The sequence below is a fragment of the Myotis daubentonii genome, chromosome 5 (assembly GCF_963259705.1).
Source record: "Myotis daubentonii chromosome 5, mMyoDau2.1, whole genome shotgun sequence".
NCBI lineage: Eukaryota > Metazoa > Chordata > Mammalia > Chiroptera > Vespertilionidae > Myotis > Myotis daubentonii.
In genome coordinates, this window is record NC_081844.1 from 49,229,339 (window position 1) to 49,243,914 (window position 14,576).

The following is a 14,576-nucleotide window of genomic DNA, read 5'->3' on the forward strand; positions in this document are numbered from 1 at the left end:
CCTGGGTTGTGGGCTCAATCCCCAGTGGGGGACATGCAGGAAGCAGCCAATCAGTGATTCTCTCTCATCATTGATGTTTCTATCTCTCTCTCCTTCTCCCTTACTCTCTCTGAAATCAATAAAAATACATATTTTTAAAAAAATGTGAAAAGTTCTATTCATCTATCTTGGTTTCCCAATAAAGTAAAAATAAAGTCAGTGTGTAAATAATCAAACTGTTTTTGTTCAACTGGTCAAGTACTCTGAAATAGCCTTGAAAGCTGCATTGTGGAATTAATGTCTTAAACTGGAATCAGGGTTATTGAATATTTCCAGCTCTTCATTTTAGAACTACTAAGTCCCTTAGCTTTTACACATACTTCAATACAGCCAAACACGTAAATATTCAATAATATGACTTTTCTTAAGACACAACTTGTATTCTAAGACCAAGCAAACATACACTTTTGTGTAAATAAACAGAAAAATAAACAAAAAACAAAGCGGGATTAAGGAATGAATCTTATACTCACGGAATATTCTATAAAATTCTTCAAGAGCCAGGTGCTTGTCAGAGTTAAAATCATCGTATTTCAGTAGATCATACAAAGTACAATCTGAATGATCCTTGACAAGTTCTTCCTGTTTGATCACCTGACAAGACAATTATAACCATAAAATTATATCTGTGTCTTAACATTTCTATAGTATTATTAATTGTACGTAATAATCAATTAGTAGATCATTTTAAGTGTGCAGTTCCGCAAAGAACTGAATCTTAAAAAAAAATCTGTTTTTCAGTTATTGGACAATTATCTTTAACTATCTCAAAGATATAAAGTGATAAAGTTAAGATAGATACTTGGAATTTAGTCTGAACTTTCCAATATAAAAATCTCACAGTAGGACACAGAAAATCTGAACATTAAAAGGATATTTTGTATTTTGTTCTTTTACTTTGTTCCATTTATACTGATTCAAGAAAATACCTCCACATGAAAATTGCCTCCTCTGTCTCAGTGACCTGTGTCAAAATAAAACAGGGCTCTTTTCCAACAGAACATGTGAAATCCTTTGTTCCAACTTCTGTCCTTGTATTATTTGTGAAATATGAAGTCAGACTTTTTTTCTCTCCTCTGCCTAAACTTCTCCCTGCTGGAAGTGCAGCCGTTTGGGATTGTGCATTAACTCCCTTGGTCACATAGGAGCTATTAAGCAAATGACTGTTTCCAGGAGCCAGAGAGAATTAATGCACCGACTGATGATGAAAATCTATCCAAGCGTGGGTGGGTGAGGAAAATCACACAACTGCTTTTCTACTCTGTGCTCTGTCCTAGGGACTGAGGCTGGAGGCTTTTTATACTCCACTGGTTTTGACTATTGCCTGTCATATAAAGGAGCTCCCCAAGATTTTTCTAACATTCCTATTCATTCTGGGGAGCTGCATAGCTGCTCCATGGGCTTTCATATTCCACAGACAGAGGCCATAGTTCAGATTGCTTGGAGCAGTGCATCACAGTGCACGTTTTTTAAAGGTTATATAGTGTAATCAGAAAAAATACAGGCCATGAAGTCAGCTAGCTCTGGGTTTAGGTCCTGCCAATGCCACTTGGCAGCTCTATCGTTTCTGGCAAATTACTTAACCATCCCTCAATTAGACATTGAAGATAGTATCATCTGTATCTCATGGTTGTAAGAAACATTACACACAAGCATACATACACACATACTAGTACATATGTGCATGCATATAGTCAGAGGCAAGACTTAACATATAGTATTCACTGGAAAAATAGTCATTTAAAGTTAAAAATATATATTGTGCTCCTTCTTCAAATAATTCACTGCAGATTTCCACATCAGCTTGAGTATTTTATGGTTAAGCATTCACAATGTACTATTTTCTTTGGGAGAGCAATATGTTTTTGATTTTCTTTGTATATCAGTGGTAGATTTGTGATTCTAATTTCTAAAGATTCTCAGGTACCTTTAAGCTATTTTTCACCCATTTTAGAACACTTCTATCTGAAAAGTTCATTTACGCGTTTTACACGTGAGTGTGGATGAGCTGTAGAGGCAGCTCTGAGGATGGAGTTTAGATGTGAGTGACTAGAACATCCAGTCCTATCTTTAGCCACCTGAGGGATAATATGCGATGGCAACATATTCACTGTCAAATATAACTTTGACAACATAATGCATTCTCTATCCTTATACATTGTATTCAAATTTCATTGGTTAAGCTCGTATTCCCTGCCTTTGAGGGGGGAGGGGGGAGAGGCAAAACATTTGTTTGCATTAATAGATCCATATAAACAGATATTGTTGATAGCATGTATTAAGCTCTACACTTGAGTACAATCCAGCTGGAGGATTAACAAAACTACCTAATAGCTTTAGCCATCTCTCCTACGAGCCCAATGAGAAAGCAAATACTGCTTTTCTACTTAGAAAGCAACAGAGCTCTCAGTCATTCTCCATCTGTTATTTGTTAGATCATGGAAAAGGACTTTTCTTGGGTAGGAGGGGAATCAGTGTCTTTGACCTTACCTCACTATGTTCTTTTTAAAGTTCTGTGATTTTATTGTGGACATTTTAGGATGCAGTGACACCAGGGTTTAGTCAGGTGTTTTAATAATATTTTCAGTGGCTTTTATTCTCATACTATATGTAATGAGATGAAAATGGAAGAGAAAGGTGAGGGGAAATCTTCCATCATTTTCTACCTCATTTCTGTTTTAATATTTTATCCCAATTAAATCACATATTAGACCAAGAGAACAAACGTTTACCTTTTTCTTGGATGCTGGCTCTGGCATAAGACTAGCTTGATCTTGATTTGATCATGACTATAGAACTTGAGCTGGGCATTCTATTTAATGAGTGTGCAACCAAGGGGTCCAGGCTGCCTACCCCTACTTGAGCCAATTAAGCAGAGACAGGGTTGAATCATAAATGGGCCTTTATTTCAATACTGCCAGCAGGATGGGAGAGTGGCAGGTCATCCACAAAGTCTACTCTACCCCTCCCCATAAGCCAGCTGCTTATATTGGGTAAAAGGACAAAGACGATGTAGGAAAGTTAAAATCACAGGCATGAGGAAGTAGGCACAGTAGAATCTTCACAAGCTACTGGCAATGTGGGTTGCGGGGTGGGGAAGCTGCAAAGGGCAGGCACCTCCAGGACTAGATTGTTTCAGCCAAGAGGTTGTAAATCTTTCCATGATGATAGGCAATTCTCTGGAAAGGAGGATGGCCTGCATTATGATGATAGCTCCCATGTCCCAGCGCATACAACTCTCAACCAGGTTAGAATGTGCTTTCTCTGATCAGAATACAATAATCATGGTTAACAGAGCATGACTAATATTCCTTAAAATTATAGCTAGTCCCCAATAGTCTATTTCTGTCCTAACAAGAGGGCCCTAGAAAAGCTCATGACCTAGCTAGTGACCTTTCTAAAAACCTTGTTCATCTCTACTGGGCCATGCCCATGCACAGAGAGCAGTGATTCATTCCCTCACTCATCAATATTTTAAATATGTGCTTTCATCATTTATTCCATTTTTGCTCAATGAAATAACCTACTTAAAACATACTTCTTCATAATTTTTTTTCTTTTGTAAGTTCCCTGATGGGACCTTGGTATAGCCTGGGGTGTTTCACATGAGGGAGCTACTTTCCTATGAGTTTTCAACAGCATGAAATAATTGCTTTAGATATCCAGAATTTTAATCGCCTTGAAGTGATGGGTATTTGACTATTGGGAAGAAAGCATGATAGAAAACCTAAGCAGATTTCTTTTGCTGGCACATAGCAATACATTAAACATTTTTGACACAGGGGATCCAAACTGGTAGGACTTCAATAATCCCCTGAACTTCTTTCATTTTCTGTTTGGCATATGCTTCAATAACTTCCCAATCTGGGCTCCTCAAATGCACGTGTTACTTACTTTTGCACTAATAACTCATGATAGGACAGGAGTCATTGACTATTTTGTCATTTAGGTGTCTGTGATGATGCCTAGTAGGCCACTCATGATTTTATGTTTTTTATTGTAGAATAGTGAAGATATTTCCTAAACTTGCCGGTGTTTTGATGAGTTCTTTAAGACTGCAAAAATGAAAATATTTTATACTCCTACCCCTTCCCCCCCCCCACCAACTAAAGATCAAGAAGCATGAATCTTGGGCTCCAAATAGGTTAAACTCTGTGACAAGACAGAAATATCAGCAGAATGTATGTCACCAAGGAAGCTCAGACACACAACTTTCAAACTATTCTCCTTAGTATTTATTTTCATTCATTTATTCCATCATCCATTCAATAGATTATTTTTGACTGTCAACCACATGTCAGACACTGTCCTAGGTCCAGAAAACAGCCAACAGAAAGACATACAAAAACCCCTCCCATGTGAAATTTACATTCTAGTTAAGGGGAATCAAAGAAACATATATGTTTAACATAGAGTATGTCAGATGATAAGTTATCTAAAAATAAAGCTGGAAAGAAAAATAGAAAGTGTCAGAGGTGGGTATACAAAATTGTCTCCCTGCTGTAGAGAAATGTATGCATTAGATTTTTAGAGATATGGCATGATTTGGAAATCCAAGATTATGATACTGATGGTCCTAAGAGATATAATAGCTCTGGCCAGTGTGAGTCAGTTGGTTGGGTGCCACCCTATGCACTAAAAGGTTGCTGATTTGATACTAAGTCAGGGGTGCAGATATTCTTTCTGATTGGTGTTTTGGGATGCTTAGGATATACTCCTAGAAGTGGGAACACTGAGTCAAATGGCAGATCCATTTTTATTTTTTTGAGGAAACTCCATATTGTTTCCATAGTGGCTACACTAGTTAGCCTTCCCACCGGCAGTGTACTAGGGTTCCTTTATCCTCTTATCCTTGCCAGCCTTGTTATTTGATCTCACTTATATGTGGAATGTAATGAACAAAATAAACTGATGAACAAAATGCATCCAGAGACATGGTAGCATGAAACTGACTGGCAAATCTCAGAGGGAAGTGGGAGAGGGGTTGGGAAGAGATTAATCAAAGAACTTATATGCATATATACATAACCCATGGACACAGACTATAGTGCATTAGGCCTGGAGGGGATCAATGGGTAAGAAAAAGACCCTCTTTAATAATATCAACAATAAAGATAAATAAAAAAATAGAAATAGCTATCTGGTTTCATCTTTTAGAAAAAAAGAAAAGAATGACAGTCTGTACCTCCATGAAGCTAATATTCTAAAGAGGATTAGTGGGAACATGTAATCAAAAAATTAAATAAACAAGATACTTAATTTTCAACAGCGCTCCCAAAATAAAAAAGGTGAAAGAATGAATAAATAATTAGTATTTTAATTATAATTATTTAATCATGTGTAACTGATGCTACCCTACAATAGATATATTAAAAGAAAAGAACTAAATTAAAATAATTAATTTTTAAGTTATCTGTTAGGTTTTCTAACATGCCTAACATATTAGAAAACATTAAAAAATAATATAGGGCCAATATTAATTCATTTGAAAGACCAGCTAAACAGATAAGATTAAACTCTGCTGAGAAGAAAAGTATTTTATTTTTAAGGTCTTCTATACAGCTCACAGAGGTTCTCTAAACATGAATGCCAAAAATTTAAATCCTCCTTGACATTCTAAAGAAAAGATGCTACAAATAATCCTATATAATAAAGAGCTAATATGCAAATGGTCATCATGCCTTCATGCCCTCATGCTGGGGCCGGGGGACCTGAGGTTGCACCCCCCGCCATGTGGGGCTTGACGGGGGTGGGGCCGGCCGGGTTTGGGTCTCGTGCGATTTCGAGGTGCACGAGGGTGGGCAGGAACTTGACTCTGGGTCCTGCAGCATGCCCCAGACAGGAGGGAGATTTTCATAAACATTTTACTAATTTTCTTTCATCTCTGACACTTCTATTATAAAGACAGAGAAAATAGCAATATTAAAATATTTCCTCTAATTCCCTTTTTATGTGCATGAACTTTGTGCACTGGGCCACTAGTATGTTTATAATTAAAAAAAATAAAAATTTTAATTTTTCAGTTGTTTTGTGCATATTAAGAACAGCATTTGAAAATATTTTAAATTAGTTAGCGTTAGCCTAGGCAGCTAGTTATTAACAAAGGAAGGGAGAAAACAGAATCAGATACTAAGCCAATCAAAATAGGAAGTGGCAGCTTTGCAGCCTCCCCAGTGGGGCAGGAGAATCAGCCCCGGGAGATTCCTTTGCTGAGACAGGAGCAATTAAAGCCAGGATGGCACGGGGAAGCCTCTACTAACCACTTGAGCAGTAGAATCCAGAGGGCCAAACAGAACTATGAGGCATGACAGTAGGAGCTAAAATGGTGACTATAAAGGGGAGGAGTCAAGCCTGGGAAAATCTGGGAAAAGGAAGGGATGGAATAATGGCATGAGACCATGAAAGATCCAGAAAAGGGATTGGCTATGGGGAGGTACCAGCACAGCCCCTGGAAGATACAGGAACGAGATTCCATAGTTTGAAGGAAAGCCTACACTTTCCCAAGCCAAGGAAATGTAATCACAGCTTAACAAAAGCTAGAGGCACTCACTCCCTCTCTCCTTCTCTTCCCTCCATAGCAGCATGTGGACCTGGGTGTGGCAGCAGCACAGGCCAAAGCACAGCTCTGAAAGTGAGCCGAGGGGAACAGAGACTAGGCTGGACTACTGGAGCTTCAGATGCTGATGCTGAGATAATGGGACAGCCTCTCCGGGCCCCAGCCCTCCTCCTCCTGGGCTTGGTGGGCCTGCAGCCAGGGACTTCTTTCCCTGGGAGATGGAGCTGAACTACCTGGTCATGGATGAGGCAGTGCAGCAGCCTCTTCAGGGTCACCTATGCCCTGCATGTCTTTCCACTAAATCTTGCCATTACAGCTCAAATCCTCCTAAGCCATGAGTCCCTGAAATTCATTTCCTGAGACTTAGCAAAAACTTATTTCTAGACCACAGTCTACCTCCAGCAACAGTTACTTTATGTTTCCAGATACAATGGAAACTGCTGGTGTTTAATTGTAGCCCTGAGCTGCACCAAAAGAAGCAATTACAGGTTTTACCTTTCTCTAAGTCCTAATTGCTGCTGTTCTTACTCTGAAATCTTTAGCGCTTGAAAGGATATACCCCTTGCTGCTAGGACCTAACTACTGGCATTTCCAGTGCTTTTCTAAGTCAAACCCTGGTTTCTGTGGCCTTATTTTGAATACGTGATTGACTTATGAGTTTTTAAATTTTTAAATAGGATTAATTACCAGGGCATTTCCTGGAAGTTCTCATCATTCTTTTTTATCCATACAAATGCTTATTTGTTTGTATTTAATGTGTTCCCAATAAGATAGCTTTGTATCTATGAGACACAACAATTCTTACCAACCTCATAGTGTTAAATAAACATACTGACTCGACATCAGAACCATTTTAAAAAATCTCTACAAATGTAATAAGCTTTATAAACTCAAAATAAAGATTAAGGGTCCATTCCCTATGTAACATTTCTAACAATTTTTAAAGAAAATTGTTATACATGAGGAAATTGCAACACCATTGCCATGCCCATACTGTTAGCTTAAACATATCTGGTCTTATGTATGCCTGCTTTTTATTTAATTTTGTAAATGTAGTCACATATGGTAGTCATTGAGCAAATGACTTTTTAAGTCAAATATGTATAATATAATAATCTGAATCCTGTGAACAAGTAGTTCTTTTTATTATTTTAATAAAGAGTTGGCATTTGTGCACATTAGGGAAATATTTCATTCTAATATGCAATCCTAATGTGAATTGGCTAATTAAGATGACAGAATCTAAATGAAGAAAAAGCTAAATCAATATACTTGATACAGATGCTTATTTAAACTCAGAATCATGAGAGAATGACTTTGCTTACTTAAATTCTATGGGTGGTTATTTTATGAAATGAGGAGAGACGTAAAGAGCAGATTTTCCAAGCTGCCAGTAACATTTCACCCCAAGGACATTAGCCAGGCTAGTGTAGCTCAGTGCTTGAGCATCTACCTATGAGTCAAGCAGTCATAGTTTGATTCTTGGTCAGGGCACATGCCCTGATTGCAGGTTTGAACCCCAGTATGGAGCATGCAGGAGGTAATCAATCAATGATTACCTCTCATCATTGTTGTTACTCTCTCTCTTTCCCTCTCCCTGCCTCTCTGAAGTCAATAAAAAGATATATATATATATATATATTTTTAAAAGAAGGCCATTAAATTGAGGCAGCTCTGATGCAGAGGTGCCTAGACAAGCAAACAAAAATCTAAGCCTATAAATGCCTCAAGGTTATTAAATGGAAAACCAAGGAAATCTAATCACAAACAGCCATTTGGTTTAAACTACAGCCAATCAATAATCTCCTTAGTTTGCTCTTGCTTTTTCTCTATAAAAATTATCCTCCAATTACCCTCTGTGAATTGTTTCTAACCACTTCCAGTTTGGCTGACCATTTTGAAATAACCTTTATTCAAATAAACTATTAAAATTTTTAAATGCTTTAGTTTACCTTTTAACTAGAGGCCCGGTATACAAAATTCTTGCACTGGGGGCAGGTGTACCTCAGCCCAGCCTACACCCTCTCCAATCTGGGACCCCTGGGGGGATGTCTGACTGCCGGTTTAGGATTGATCCCTCTCACAATCCAGGACTGCTGGCTCCCAACCACTCAGCTACCTGCCTGCATGATTGCCCCTAACTGCTTCTTCCTGCCAGCCTGATCACTCCCTAACCACTCCCCTACCAGCCTGATTGACGACTGACCGCTCCCCTGCTGGCCTGATTGCCCCCAACTGCCCTCCCCTGTGGGCCCAGTCTCCGCCAACTGCCCTCCCCTGCCAGCCCGGTCACCCCCAACTGCCCTCCTCTGCCGCTGTAGTTGCCCCTAACTGCCTTTCCCTGCCAGCCTGATCTCACCTCCAACTGCCCTATGCTGCCGACCTGGTCACCTCTAACTGCCCTCCCCTGCAGGCCTGGTTGCTCCCAACTGCCCGCCCCAGCCGGCCTGGTTGCCCCTAACTGCCCTCTCCTGCCAGCCTAGTCGCCCCTAACTGCCCTCCCCTGCCGGCTATCTTGTGGCGGCAATCTTTTGACCACATGGGGGTGGCCATCTTGTGTGAGGGCGTGATGGTCAGTTTGCATATTACCTCTTTATTATATAGGATAGTGCCAACAAACTCAAGGATGACATTGAAGCAAGTGATGTCAGCCTGTGTATCACCTCATCTTATCCTGTGAATCAAATTTATAGGGCCATAATGCAAGAAATAGTTATCCATTCTCCTCTAAGTTTAGACAAATTCCCTTGTGCTTCATACCCTAGCCTACCTCTGCCGCCCTATGATATCCAAGTCTCCTCATATGGCTGTGCACATTTCCCAATCTTACCCAACCTATTCCTTTCCAACTCAAACCCATCATCATGCCCTCTGGGAAACTGGCTCTCTGATAAGGAAATTTTCTTTTGCCAAGTTCTTCACCATATTGACTTTAAAAGATCCTGGCAGTTCCTTAAGAAAACATTTGTCCAATAATTTTAACAATTGGAGGATAACTTTTCTCTCAGATCCATTCCATCCCATGTAAGGAATGTAATAAATAACTACATGCCTCCCTATTGGCACTTCTTGATTACAATATTTCATCATTCTAAACCAATCTTCACCAGATGATTGATTGATAGGTAGATAGATAATAAATAATAGATAGATAGATAGATAGATAGATAGATAGATAGATAGATAGATAGATAGAAGAAATGATTGATACATAGAGCCTACTCTTTAAAACTAAGGTCATTCAGCTACATGATTCTCTGTATTCTCATCCCATAATTCAAGAATGGATAAAACTCCTGATTCACAATATTCCTGCCCACTTTTATTTAGTCTTTCAATATTCCTAGTGACTTCAATATCTGTGTGGATAAATGATGCAGAGTTCTATGATCCGTTACATAACAAATGATCATTAACCTTTTATCTTCAAATGACCTTTTCCTATATGCCAGCCTGACAGGCATTACACGTTCGTTTGTTTTAGAAATATTGTATCTACTTAAGACCACAAATGTGCTATTATGGAGCTGAGTGCCTGACCACACTAGTCATATATACCACCCTTAGGGGAGATACCAGTTGTAGTATGTATGTATGTATGTATGTATGCATTTTTTTATTGTGATGAAAAACATGTAACATACAGTTTTCCATCTTTCCCCCCTCCCAATTGTAGTTCACATTCAATATTATTCTGTATTAGTTTCAGGTACACAACATGGTGGTTAGACAATAATATCCTTTACAGAGTGGTCCCTCTGATATTTCAAGTACCCCCCTGGCCTTTACATAGCTATTATAATAATATTTTTCTTCCATTGATCTCTCCTCAGCCACTCCTACTCCCCAGCACATGCCCTCACCATTCTAGTGTCTGTGTTCATTTGTAATGCTTATATGCATGCATACAAGTCCTTTGGTTGATCTCTTACCCCATCTCCCACCCCTAACCCCATTCCCATCCCACCCCCCTTTCTCTCTGAGGTTTGACAGTCAGTTCTATGCTTCTCTGTCACTGGATCTATTTTTGTTCATCAGTTTATGTTGTTCACTATATTCCACAAATGAGTGAGATCATGTGATATTTATCTTTCTCTGACTGGCTTATTTTGCTTAGCATAATGCTCTCCAGGTGAAAATGATAAAATAGTTATTTCTTTTTTATATCAGCACTAGAGGCCCAGTGCACAAAATTTGTGCAAGGTGTTAGACCAGGGGTGGGCAAACTTTTTGACTCAAGGGCCACAATGGGTTCTTAAACTGGACTGGAGGGCCGGAACAAAAGCATGGATGGAGTGTTTGTGTGAACTAATATAAATTCAAAGTAAACAACATTACATAAAAGGGTACGGTATTTTTTTTTTTTAGTTTTATTCATTTCAAACGGGCCGGATCTGGCCGGTGGGCCGTAGTTTACCCACGGCTGGGTTAGACTCTCACAGCCCTGGCTGCCTTGGCTGGCCCTCACAGTCCTGGCTTTGTCCAGAAGGTCATCCAGACGGTCATCTGGAAGGATTGTCCAGATGGTCATTCTGCTCTTTGGTCTAATTAGCATATTAGCTCTTTATTATATAGGATAGTATTCCCTTGTGTAGATGTAACACTGTTTTTTAATCCATTCGTCTGCTGATGGGCACTTAGGCTGTTTCCAGATCTTAGCTATGGTGAATTGTGCCGCTATGAACATAGGGGTGCATATATCCTTTCTGATTGGTGTTGCTGATTCCTTGGGATATATTCCTAGAATGGTATTACTGGGTCAAATGGAATCTCCATTTTTAATTTTTTGAGGAAACTCCATACTGTTCTCCACAGTGGCTGCACCAGTCTGCATTCCCACCAGCAGTGCACAAGGGTTCCTTTCCTCCACATCCTCACCAGCACTTGTCATTTGTTGATTTGTTGATGATAGCCATTCTGACAGGTGTGAGATGGTACCTCATTATTGTTTTGATTTGCATCTCTCAGATGATTAGTGACTTTGAGCATGTTTTCATATGTCTCTTGGCCTTCTGTATGTCCTCTTTCAAAAAGTGTTTATTTAGGGCCTTTGTCCATTTTTTTTTATTGGACTGTTTATTTCCTTTCGTTAAGTTGTATGAACTCCCTATAAATTTTGGAGATTTAAACCCTTATCAGAGATAACATTGGAAAATATGTTCTTCCATGCAGTGGGCTTTCTTGTTGTTTTGTTGATGGTTTCTTTTGCTGTGCAGAAGCTTTTTATTTTGATGTAGCCCCATGTGTTTATTTTCTCCTCAGTTTCCATTGCCCTATGAGTTGTATTGGTAAAGATATTGCTACAACATGTGTCTGATATTTTGCTGCCTGTGGTTTCCTCTAAGATTTTTATGGTTTCCCATCTTACATTTAAGTCCTTTAATCATTTTGAATTTATTTTTGTGTATGGTGTAAGTTGGTGGTCAAGTTTCACTCTTTTGCATCTTTCTGTCCAATTTTCCCAACACCATTTATTGAAGACACTATCTTGACTCCATTGTATGCTCTTGCCTCCTTTGTGAAATATTAATTAAGCATACTGGCTTTGATATCATTTGAAATGCATATTGCATCTTAATCTTTGTTTATTTCTCTTCAGTTATAACCTATTTAAACTCTTCCAGATTCTCAACTGTAACTGAAAAATCTACCAGTGTTCTAACATAAATTTTATCAACTTAATAAAAATGCAGGTATTTTGAGAGTTCAAAATTTCACTTTGTCATAAATTTACATTTTATTGTTGGTTATTTCCAACATACAAAAATCAGCCTCACATTGGAAGACTCAATGTTCAGTATCAACAGTCCCATCAATCTGGAATGGTTAATAGGTGGATGGACTGGATCTATTTCTAAAACTAATTGTTTTATTTTAGCAAATATTTTCTTGCTATGACAATCTGTTAACTGTGATATTAAAGATCTTACCTTTATATCTACTGCTTCTGTTATGTCTTTTTTCTCTCAACTAGACAGGCCTCTAGGTTCTAAGTTACTTGAAAATCTGAAAGACCAGCCGAGACCGGTTTGGCTCAGTGGATAGAGTGTCGGCCTGCGGACTGAGGGGTCCCAGGTTCGATTCCGGTCAAGGGCATGTACCTGGGTTGCGGGCACATCCCCAGTGGGAGATGTGCAGGAGGCAGCTGATCGATGCTTCTCTCCCATCGATGTTTCTGACTGTCTATCTCTCCCCCTTCCTCTCTGTAAAAAATCAATAAAATATATTTAAAAAAGAAAAAAAAAAGAAAATCTGAAAGAGCATCTCTAGAATATGTATTCATTATGTGGAGCAAGAATCAAATATGTGCAGCCAGCTTTCATGCTGCATTTATAAAACCTCAAAGCCCAATTATGATCTTTAATTTTTACTTGTCACTGGCAGTATCATGGGTAGCATGTTACATTTTCTGCTAATAATAGCTTGTAAATTATTAATAGACACCATTAAGATCCTTTCCCTCTTAACTCAAAATTAAATTGTTTAAATTTTATATTAATTTATGATACATGTTTCTAAGTTTATGAGTAAAGTTTATATGTATTATCCTATATAATAGAAGGGTAATATGCAAATCGACCCGACGGCAGAACGACTGGTCCCTATGATGCACACTGACCATCAGAGGGTAGACACTCAATGTGCCAGGCTCATGGCTGGCAAGCATAGCAGCAGTGGCGGGAACCTCTCCCGCCTCCAAGGCAGCACTAAGGATGTCAGAATGACATTCTTTGGGGAGCAGACCTAAGCTGTCAGTCAGACATCACCTGAGGGCTCCCTGACTATGAGAGGGCGTGGGCTGGGATGAGGGACCCCCCGCCCCCATGTGCATGAATTTCATGCATCGGGCCTCTAGTTTGTTATAATATGACATATAGGTTCTTTAAAATCACTTGTAATTTAAAAATACACAAGCCAAAAAACATTAATTGTGGTATAAATAACTAGAAATTTATTATATCTTCTCCAGAGTGTCTGTTATAATTGATTACTCTTTTCATAATTGATTGTGGATAGATGAGCTACTAACATTTCCAATATTGAGTGTTGAAGGAAAGAGTGACTTATGTGGTGTGGGATGTGTACGGAAGGAAGTCAGTAAACATTGCTGTTGTTAGGAAGTTAGACATGAGCGGCTGGACTAGGGCCTGCCCTGGGGTCCTGAACAGTGGTATCCCAACACTGCCTTTAGCCCAGCAGCCAGAAGACTTTCAGCAGGCAGGTGCAGAACCAGCCTGTTCTTGGCACAAGCTCAAAGGGAAATGAATGACATGATCTCAATGCTACCTTTCTAGGGTCCTAGACTAATTATAATAAAATTTACATTGTGATTTTGACACCTTCTCCCCCTGTGGGATTTTCTGTATGCAATATGGGTAAGTGCATGCACAGAAGAAATATAGTTACATAACCCTCTTCTGTCAGTCACCCCTGAATGCAAATAAATAAGTCTCCACCCAGAAAATTCTTCATTTAAACCATATAAACCAGGAGTTCTGGACCATTGTCTCTCTTGACTGGCCTGCTCCTCGTCTGGAGTGTATCTTCAATAAATCCCACTTTGCTTTGCTTTCATTTTCATTGACCTTAAAATCTTTTCTGGGTTGATGAGACTAACCTAGGTCCCAGCTGGTAACCTCAATCGGTAACTCTACCTTTCTAGATTCTTGCTTGCATGTACTTCATAGATGGCCAAGAGACCAATGGAATTCTGAAGATAATCTCTGCTCTCACATCACAACTTTCAGATGAATAAGAAGGACACTCTTCAGAAAATAAAGGAAGTTACAATCAATGGTCAAAAAAGCTAAAGTAAACTTTAGATCAGATGAACTTTGTTACCTACTGAATTGTGTTTTTCCAAAATATATATGGAAGTCCTAACCCCCAGGACCTCAAAATGTAACCTTGTTTGAAATAGGGTTGTTAAAGATGAAATTACATAACTTAAGATGAGGTCATGCTGAAGGAAAGGCGGCCC

General features: G+C 39.0%; 1 protein-coding gene across 4 annotated transcripts in view; it reads right to left on the reverse strand.

Moving 5' to 3' along the window:
• FSTL5 (follistatin like 5) overlaps positions 1–14,576 on the reverse strand; it is a 596,568-nt gene that overhangs the window by 277,620 nt on the left and 304,372 nt on the right. For all 4 annotated transcript variants that reach the window (XM_059697754.1, XM_059697753.1, XM_059697752.1 and 1 more), the window contains exon 6: positions 513–633. In XM_059697754.1, the coding sequence (XP_059553737.1) occupies positions 513–633 (121 nt within the window). The remainder of the gene's footprint in view (positions 1–512; positions 634–14,576) is intronic.